The 10,132-nt window shown below is 36.7% G+C and overlaps 1 protein-coding gene across 2 annotated transcripts; it reads right to left on the bottom strand.

Annotated features, from left to right (window-relative positions):
• Positions 1 to 1,258: 1,258 nt before the first annotated feature.
• On the bottom strand, positions 1,259 to 9,926 carry ADAL (adenosine deaminase like). 2 transcript variants are annotated; one of them, XM_026086093.1, is made up of 10 exons: positions 9,720 to 9,926; positions 9,155 to 9,285; positions 8,536 to 8,596; positions 7,603 to 7,690; positions 6,972 to 7,053; positions 5,847 to 5,973; positions 5,053 to 5,133; positions 4,591 to 4,729; positions 3,759 to 3,859; positions 1,259 to 2,263 (listed from the first exon to the last, which is right to left on the bottom strand). In XM_026086093.1, exons 1-10 carry the CDS (start codon positions 9,918 to 9,920, stop codon positions 2,072 to 2,074), a joined length of 1,203 nt encoding a protein of 400 aa, XP_025941878.1. In that variant the 5' UTR covers positions 9,921 to 9,926; the 3' UTR covers positions 1,259 to 2,071. The 2 variants fall into 2 exon arrangements, with proteins under 2 accessions (XP_025941878.1, XP_025941879.1); XM_026086094.1 differs by lacking the exon at positions 9,720 to 9,926 and adding an exon at positions 9,456 to 9,547.
• Between the last annotated feature and the right edge of the window lie 206 nt (positions 9,927 to 10,132).

The following is a 10,132-nucleotide window of genomic DNA, read 5'->3' on the forward strand; positions in this document are numbered from 1 at the left end:
AAGATGTTCCCAAGGCTGTTTCTCACTTTGATGCAACAAATTAGCACATATCACATTATCCATACTTAGTGAACAGAATTATTTCATTCAAGATACAAATGTAGCAGATCTGTTTCTCAGGCACAGCACATATTAACAAAGTGGAGGAATTTTTTAACCTTCCAGTCAATTTCTCTGTTATGGAAGTCAACTGAAAAAAAATTCACAAGAAGAAGAAGAAAATATTACTTCTGCAATTGCTGAGCTGTCATAAGCTAACTCACTGTTTTAACATATTCTAATTTCATGTGTGATTGGCCAGTGACTTCTTCCAATTTAGTAATTAATTCAGACTTCAGGACTTCAGACAGATTACTACTACATTAATCTTTATCCAAGCTGTTATTTGTATTCAAATAATCTTAAGGTACGCATATGTAAATGGATATTGCTAATCATTTAATTGTTTTAGATTAAAAAATAAATTTCTATTCAAGCTAATACTCCAGGCTTTATCATCAGAAATATTCTTCAGCTGGCTCAGCCATACTATCTAGTTGTCCTGAGATACTAGAAGCAGCAACACTACAATTTGACAAACTGAGTTTGGACACATCACAAATATTTGAAGACACTGTATTAGCTACCCAAGGCTTCTGCAAAATAGCCCCTTCTCACCAAGAAGTTTATGGAAAGATCCAACAAAACAGAACTGATGGTGAATTCTGTCAGGGCAACACACAATCCATGTTCCTAATCTCTTCAGCAAAATCAACAACCCTGACAATTTCATTAAGAACTAAATTTGGCAACAGACTGGTCATCCTCTCATTCAAATAAGCTGGTTTTCTGCCTTCAGAACCACCACTCAATGCTTTCTAGTTTTGCTAGAACTGCAAAAAACACGCCTGGTCACTTTATACTTCAACCCTCTCAAATTCAGAATGGTTTCCTCAAGTAACAGAAAGTTACTAATAAAAGTTTCCAATAATGGCTGAGGTTTCCCCAAAACAGTAATCTCTTTGGGGGAAATAGGTGGTGGTGGTGGTTCTGCACAGTAGCAGATCAAAATGCATCTACAAACATGCACATGCATATACACACACCCCAAGTACCTTTCACTGTTTGAATGAAGGAGCTCCCTCTGCTGTCAGAACAAAAATGGCACCACTCAGAAGAAAGCAAGTATACCTCTCAAAACGGACAATTACTTAACAAATTCTGAAGCAGGTTATATATGCTTCTGTTCAATAAATACCACACACACATACACTAGAAGTATCAGTTTCAAAAGCATGCAGGTTGTTCAAGTTATTTTTATTGCTTTTTCAAAGCAACAAATGACAAATTCTAAAAAGCATTTTAAGAACTAGGCCCTTTCCTCCAAACATATCACAATCTGCTAGGTGTTTAAGATTCTTAACTTTATATAGTATAAATATAGTATGGAGGCACTACAAGATACTATGGATACTGAGTGCATTGATAGGTACCACCACATACACTAAATGATCCACAGCAGGTTTCAGTCATACGTATACATCAATAGAAACAGATGCAATATTTAATTCCCTTGAGACAAATATTTCATTCTCCCTGAGGTTGTCTCTGTCTTCATGTTCACTCAACTGCTCAAAACTTGTTTAAAAAACAAACAAATAAAGCAAGATAAAACACACACACACCAAATATCCAAACTGCTTGGTATACTGTTGCCAACGGATACTTCTTTATCCCTCAAATTTTGCCTTTATTTTGTTCTGATTCTGAACTTTGTGATATGATGATATATTTCAACAGCGTAATTTTAAAAAATAATATTATATCAACTAGAGAGAAACTACATGATGACACATCTAGAATTTTAGTCACTGACTGAAAGCTCTTCCAGACAAAGGGACTGTCTGGAAGGACTTTTGCTTCTATCCTCATTAACGAATAATGCTTTCTTACATTCTTGATTTTGCACAGGCACAGCTTCAGGACTGGATTCATAACCCTGAGATCTGAAAAATGCCAAAGCCAGGTACTTCAGTAAAAAATGCTTATTAACTAAGCTAATACATCCAAGATATTTAGAACAGCATTTTGATTAATCAAACAGAGTTGGCTTCAGTTTACACCACTGTTCCTTTAGCTTTGATTTTACCACACTTGAAGCAAAGATATAGTCGATTGATTCATAGGAAAGATCCCACATCTGTGATCGAGTAAGATTAAATGTTTTTGCAACCAGCTCGTATTCCTGAGATAGATCTGTTGCAAAGACGCCTTTATCATCAGTCTAGAGTTAAATTGAAAGAAAAAGTAGTTTAAATTAGTTCCTTTGTATCAAAACAGCCATTTTTACACGTCACAAATCATTTTATGTTATTGTATTTCACATTTTACTTCATACTTCTTTCATCTATTGATAATTACTTCATACCTTATTTGCCCCATTTTCCTCAAAATTAATATATTGTTCAAGCATACAAGAAAACTTATTAAAGTGATAAGACAATTTGTCAAGAAAATAGGATTTTCTATAAAAATAGGAAGCGTCTATTTTAAGCCATCTTCTGTCCATGGAGTACCTGAGCAAACTATTTAATGAGCTCACTACCTGCTTATTCTCTTCAGAAACTCTTCTATAACTTTAGATAATAAATAATAGCTAGAAAGATGGCCTGTTGGGCCCACCAAATGATGCATGCATGTAAGCTATGTGTGTATGCGTGTGTGTGTCCTCCTTATCCCTTTCCTCAAATTTGGGACCTGGAACATATTCTGTATTCCTACATCTTCAGGGAAGAAACTGTTTCACCATCTGCATTTATACAGTGTCAACTGGAACCGTGTCTTGATACTGACTGAAGTACTGTGCTAGCATCTTAAACACATCTAACAGAAAGCAACTTAAAGATTTTTAATCTAAAATGATCAAATCAGGATTATTTAAGGGTTAATGAGATTTCTGATCTGCAATTCAGAGCTCTCATGTCCCTGGATAGGGAAGAGACCCTGCTATTTCTATCTTGTTAAACTTAAGACACTGTAATATCTCTCTCTCTTGCTATTCTTGTTTTTATAGGTCTTTACGGGTAAACAGTTTTCTCACACGACTTTACTGTTTATCTGGACTTTTCACACTTCAGAATATCTCAGAATAACATCTAATCATGGATTATTTTTCAACAGACAAATATCACAGAGTTCAAACTCAGCAATAAGTACAATAAAGATCAACACTTATTTGAATAATAATATAACAACTCTATGCAACTCTAATACACGCATATATGCCTGGACAATACTAAAAATTGTAAGGGTTAAATCAACAGGATGGTAGGGTGTAAAAACCTGCAAATGCCAGCAAAAGTACTTGGCATCTCAAAGTTTCAGGACTTTATTTAGCTGTCAAGAGTACTCCCAAGAAATTTCGTTCAACACAATAAATACCCTAGTATGTACAAGTTTAAAAGCAGATGTTGGACCAATACGTTTAAGCAAAATCTGTCCATATGCAAACACTTAAAAAGTTCACAGCATACATACTTTCCTTATAAATAAGATAATCAACTATGTCTTGCTTTTACAATAGAAGCAAGATAAATATCAAGAATTTACATTTGTACCACAACTATTTCTCAAAGCAGAACATTATGATTTGCTATAAGGACAGAAATTATAAATAAAGTTAGCCCTGAACCATATAAGGAGATATACTTCTCCAATTTCACACTAGTTTTGGTTCTAGGGTCTTTGTCTAAATACATGTTTAAAATCAAAACTCTTACACAAAGCACTGCAGGGTGACCTATGTTGTACCAGTATCCAAAATGGTGTTTGTCACAGGAAGGTACTGTCTGAGTTTTGATGTTTGATGTCATGCACAATTCTAAGGAAAAAATGAAGAAGCAAGGATATATATCAAAATAAAAGACATGTTTTTGACACATTAATGGATTTACTTCTGCCCCTGAATGAAAATTCAAATCAACTGTTGTTTCTTTCATTTTCAGTGCTTCTAATATTTTTTGAATGTTATGAGGAAAGTTCACCAGTCAATTCCTTCTCACCTACCCTCTGCATGCACAGTTTAGGGAGCTTGCAAACCAGACCCACAAACACCAAACAGTCTTGCACAGTAACTAAAGATTATGCTTTGGTTTTGTTTTCATTTGAGACATCAGTTGTTGGCTTCTGCCACAAATATGACACCAAACCTAAGAAGGCTGCAATATCAATGCCTCTCTCTATCCTTTTGCTTTATTTGTTTATTCAATACCAATAACTGGCATTAAGGTGAAAGAAGAACCATAATTAACACAAATGCATATTTTAAAATGTATGTGAAGTGAGGGGTAGGTTCATAAAATATCTAATAAAGCCTACATAGGGGAATTTAAAAATCATCAAAAAGTACTCTCTGATAAAATTTATTTTACCTAAAAAAAAGAAGCGTCAGCAGTACACCTTTGTCAGTAATTTTCTCACATACCCTTCCATGTCAATATCTTTCTAAGTCACCTCTGGTCAAAGACAAATCTTTTAGAGTTACTGGATCAGTAGTATGATATCCTGAAGTATAGAGATTACCAAGCGATTTTCTGATTTTACTTTTCTTACCAATAGGTATATGATTCTGTCTAACAAGTGGCACTAATTCTTCTGAACCTGTTGTTGCAGAGTTGAGAAATGTTCCATGTCCAATTCTGTCAGGAGGCAGGCCAAGAAGAATTTTGGTCTCCTCTTCTTGATTTGGAATCTAGAAAGGATATTTTACATTATGTCATGGCAGCACAAAACAGTACAGTAACAAATTACATCTGAGTTCAAGTTCGACTTTCATAGCATGCTTTATCAAAAAAAAGTGTTAATGAGACTAAATATCCGCATTACTACCCTCTAGAGAGAGTAGTGGTGCATTAAAGTGACTCAGGATGGAATTACAATACAGAAAGAAGCCATAATCCTAAAAGAGTATGTAAAAACAAACAATAGTTATTTGCAGTTCTAAAGTACTTTCAGTTGGAGGCTGTCAAATCAGCTTTAGCCTCAATTGCAGAGAATAATAAAGAAAACTTTTACCTCTGAAAGATGCAATGCCAGCTTAAGACCTGCCTTTTTTGCTTCTGAGAGGGGTTCCAAAAAATCTTGACCATGTCCTGCCTTGAAGACAGAAATACATCATCATTCTACAGCTTATTTTTATGAAACTCCTCCAATTATGATTGTTAAGAAGTCTAGCAATATCAAAATGCTTAATTAAAATACAGATAAATTTTAATCATTTTTCTTTTTCCAATACTTCACTTTGAATGCAGTAAGTTAGCTGATGTTCTGTTATACGGACACAATTTAGTCAAACTGGCCAAAAGTCAGTAGTTCAGATGATGCCAAACACTGACTCAAGCCAATTAAGTCTCGATTTTGATACCCATTTCACAATTATCACCTAAAGCTAAATGTATTTCATTTCAATTAGACAGCTATCCTTAAACATCTCTGTTTTCTTAATAACCAAAGAGTATTTAGTACTTCTAAACAGAATTTAAACTAGCGTCAGCTTTCAATATTATTTAAGTTACCTCAACCCCATTGATCTGACTGGGACAATTTAGTAACAGACACTTCCCACATAATCACTGCTTTTCACTGGCTCTCTTCTGAGTACCATGTAATAAGCAATTGATTCTTTGTTAGAGTATCTGCCCCCTACAGCAACAGGGATAAACCAAGTAGCAAAAATACAAGCAATCCATTCAAACTACCAACAAACATAGGACAAAAACACTTAAAAGAATAAAGTATGACTGGATCTGCTGTTACACAACATTGAGTACTTACCTTCAAGGACAGATAAAAACAAAACAAAAACTTACGGTGGGATCACCACTGAGGTCAAGTCCTACTACAACCCCATCAGTGGAAAGAAGGAACTCTTCAGCAAGTTTAACAGTCTGCTTAGCAACTGCAGGGCCACCTCTTCTATTTATTGCTATTAATAATCTAGGAGATAAATGTACTTATTAAGTTAACTACAAACTGTAATAACAGGAGACTGACTAATCTGATACCAAAAAAAAAAAAAAAGACACTTCCTTCATGGTTGAGTACAGAGAGTATTTCTACAGGCAACTGTTCAAGTAACGGAGGTACTGAAGTGCAGAGGGACAACAATTACAATAGCATGTGCTGCTGCTATCATCAGGGATTATTAGTACACTTTGTACCATAAAAGTTTGCTCTGGTACTAGAGCTATTCTCACAATATCTTCCTTCCTGTCCATAACACTGGAACAAATGACTGGAATTATCCTGCCACCAATTTCAGCTTACACTAATACGTTAGCCTGTGAAATGCAGTAGCAACAGTGGTGGGAAGGCAGGGAAGAATACCCTGCCATTTGCTGCCTGCACTGTCAGGGAACAAGCTCTGACAGCAGCAGGCAGGAAGAATGGGAATTCTTCGACTTCCACAGGTAAATCTGACAGGGGTCGCTACTGAGAGTATAAAAGACAGAAACAGGCTCACTGTCTCCAAGCAACCATGGACACTAAAACCCTTCTGCCAGTTGGAACTGCCTCTCCTTTAGGGCAGGCTGCTCGTACAGCTAAACCAGCAAAAATCTTCACAAGGAACTTAGGCCCTGATAGAGGGGTCTTTAATGCAGTATCCTCCAAAAACCACTGCTTTTCCTGAAAATGTTGCAGAGAATGCATAATCTTAGACCTAAAAGTTTCACCCAGTTTCATCGTCTACCAGTAAAAAGGAAGATAAAAATTCATGTTTCCATATGAATTATCTGATTTATAGAGGACTGTATGAAAGCATTAGTCAAATTGTAGGTTAAAAAAACAACAAAAAAATAGAAATCACTAAACTTCCTCCAGTATATGCATAATTTTCTTTCCTACACTGATGGTTTGTACAGCTGTCTGCAAACCATGACCGAACATCAGACTCAACAAAACCTTGAAACAGAGGCACTGTGTGCGTTATTTACCTTACATCTATATCCAAGCCTTCTTCTTTACACTGCTTTATACCTTCAAGTACAGTCTCAACATACGTCCTTTTGGTCATACCTACAAAACACATGTACAGTACTCCTTTTGAACCAACATATTTAAACTAATATCATTAAGTCATGTTGCAATAAGACCCAGCTCTCTAGCCTCATAGTTTAATTCTGCACCCTTGATTTTGCTCCATGGTTTTCTAATTTGTACAGTTCTGAATCTATTTAAAAATATACATATTTATTTTCAAGCATACATTAGGATTAGGTGTCCTCCTGAGTATCTGGAAGAAAGAAAATAATTTCGTATGAACCAGAGATTAACAATAGCTACTTCTCTGATGCATTTATATTAAACCACACGTAAAGGAAAATAAAAATGAAGTAACTAAAAGAAAATATATTAGCTATTAAAAGAAACAGTCAGATATCCTACTAAAGTGCATGGTCCAAATTCTTGGATAATGGAGTCAAAACAACGCGCGTATGTCCTCCAAAATCTACATATATTTAAAGTACCTTTTTACTGAACCAACTGAATTGCACTTGATACTAACAGAATGTTAATTAAGTTTTATAGTACAATCAGATTTAAATTAAAAACAACACACTGTACCTGTGGCCTTTTCTTCTCTAGGAGTGCTCCTCAACTCCAGATACTTGACCCCATCATCAGCAAATTCTTTAATAACATCTTTAGTTATCTGATTAAAAGACAGCATATTCAACATGATGAAAGTAATGCTTATAATTGGTTACATTCTCTTTTTCAACTTAAAAAAAAAAAAGTGAGATTTTGGTGCAAAACACTTGTGTAATTTTCAGGCCCCATGTGTTTCCATCACTCTCCATCCCTGGAAATACTACCCGCAGAGGGTATCTTCAGTTCCCTCAGCAATACTCAGGGAGTACACAGGGAGTTATGACAAACGAGAATTTCCATGTCTGAACAACAATACCCCGCAGCTGGCGCAGTCACAATCCCTTTCACAGCTATCTACTGTTCTGAATGTTGAACAGGCTGCTAAAAGACCCTTTACGGAAGGAAAGATGAGGATGCTAAAGCACTTTTTTGGCCTTATTTTCATCACACAACAGTCTTCCTTGTCTGTTTTGTAATTGGTGGCACCAAAAAAAAAAAAAAAAAAGCAATTCTAGTTCAGTAGTCTTGGCATATACCGAGCCAAGGAAGAACCAGGAGACTACTGTAAATCAAAGCTCTGATAACCATGAATGGACATTTTTAAGTCATTATCAGTCCAAGCAGCTGAGAGCTCAGAATGACCACCATACTGGAAGCTCATTGCTTTAAAAAAGAGAGTTAAATGGAGGAGTTACATAAAATCCGGTATTTCTAAATTTTCATGTTTTAGAATAATAATTTTAATCTCCAATTGAAGGGACCACTGTTGATATCATTGTTACTCAGAACCCAATGTTGTTAAACCAACTAATTTTGTTTTTATGTAATGCTAGCCTTGTTTTCAAAAAGGAAAGGGAGATATTTTTGTTTGTTTGCTTGTTTTAAGCTAAGTTTTGATTAACTTACCAGTAAAATGTCTTCAGTCCTAGTGGTAATCTGATAGATGATCTGAAACATCTGAAAGCATCTAAAACAAAACATTAAAAAATTAATTGGATGAAAGTTGAATGGCAATATGAGTATTACAAAAACAAAAAGGCTATACCTGGAAAACATGTATTCACTATGCTCAGTTAAACAGCTTCTCTGTAGCTTAAAATACATGTCCACTTATAGGACAAGCAAGACCATCTTAATAGCCATTTCTGATTTTAGGTGCCAACAATTCATTTGCAACAGAAATTATTATTACATTTACCACAAAGCTTTTTAAGCACAAAGGAAAACATGAAGTTTCCAAATGAGGACACCATGTGAGTCAATTTTCTCTAAAGAGCCCATGCTATAAGTGAAACTTTTCAGTCCTTTAAAAAAGAAATTAAATTTAATCCACATGACATTTCCATTTAATTTGCACATGTCTAAGAAGTGACTTTATAGATACAAGAAGCAAAAAATCTACAAGATCATATTGTAATTAAAACTTCAGCAGTCAGAGCAGGGCAATGTATTTCTCTGTTTTGAACTTAGTCAAAAGAAGCTTGGTAGATGTTCATCACACACACACACACGTATGTACACTCACTCATCTAGAGTTCTCTTATTTCCTTTGTCAATCACAGTCATTCCGTTCTGGATCTGAAGGTACGGTTTCTGCGCCATAAGTTTCTTCATAGTGGCAGAACTGATACAGCCATTCAAATGAGCATGAAGTTCCTACAACAGAAAGCCATAGGATTTTTCTTTCCCCTCAGTGTAAAGAACAGCTTTTATATCTTGTCTGTATTATGGTTCCTGATTCCCACATTCTTGTTTCACTATAAGTAAGTAAGAATTAGCTCTATGTTTAGTTAATAATGATCGTTTCCTCGTGCTTTTACGCGCACCGATACAGCTGAGGGTGTCCTGTTTGCTTCTCCCTTGGTGTGGTGCCATCGGTGCAGACCTCAGCGGGGGCACAGCTGGCTCTGGAAAGAGCTCATCAGCTAATCGCTGGAGTGCACAACTCAGGGTGAGGAAGAAGGAAGGGAACAAACGTTTTAGAATTAAGAAAAAAATACATGGGATTCAAGAACTTTCCCCATCAGTTAAGTTTATAATTTCAGAGTTCTACGCTGTTTGAAAGCAGCAACATTTTTATACCCCCTCACCTTTCTCTTCTTCACGCTTTGAAAAGGTAACTCACGCCACAGAGACGCAGCAAGCCGCTGTCGCCACCCGTTAACAGCAAACGGGCTGAGCAATCGCCCTCCGATGCCCGAGGCCGATTTCTGACAGACTCTCTCTCGGCCACCAAACTTTCCCCGCGATCCTTGTCTCGGCTCCCCTGATGCCCTCACGGCTCCTCGCATAGGAAAAAGCCCCCTGCCCCCCCCCACTCAAAAGCGGCCTGCAAGCCACCCGCGGAGCTTTGCACCTCCTCCCCCCCGCGGAGCCCCTCGCTCTTGACTGGAAAAGAGCGAAACTGCCACTTGTCAACACGGAGCCCAGGCGCCCCCCAACAGCACGAACAGGTGAAGCTTCCGCGCGGCGCAGGCGAGGCCCCTCGCGGACCGGAGCGGCA

Source organism: Apteryx rowi, unplaced genomic scaffold (assembly GCF_003343035.1).
Source record: "Apteryx rowi isolate R43461 unplaced genomic scaffold, aptRow1 scaffold_680, whole genome shotgun sequence".
NCBI classification, from domain to species: domain Eukaryota; kingdom Metazoa; phylum Chordata; class Aves; order Apterygiformes; family Apterygidae; genus Apteryx; species Apteryx rowi.

Excerpts from the sequence above, each read along its gene's own strand:
- ADAL (XM_026086093.1), bottom strand. The coding sequence starts at position 9,920 with ATGCGAGGAGCCGTGAGGGCATCAGGGGAGCCGAGACAAGGATCGCGG. Across the intron at positions 4,730-5,052 it reads TGGCATTGCATCTTTCAGAG|ATTCCAAATCAAGAAGAGGA; the intron begins GTAAAAGTTTTC and ends TATCCTTTCTAG. Across the intron at positions 2,264-3,758 it reads GTCACCCTGCAGTGCTTTGT|ACTGATGATAAAGGCGTCTT; the intron begins GTAAGAGTTTTG and ends ATTTAACTCTAG.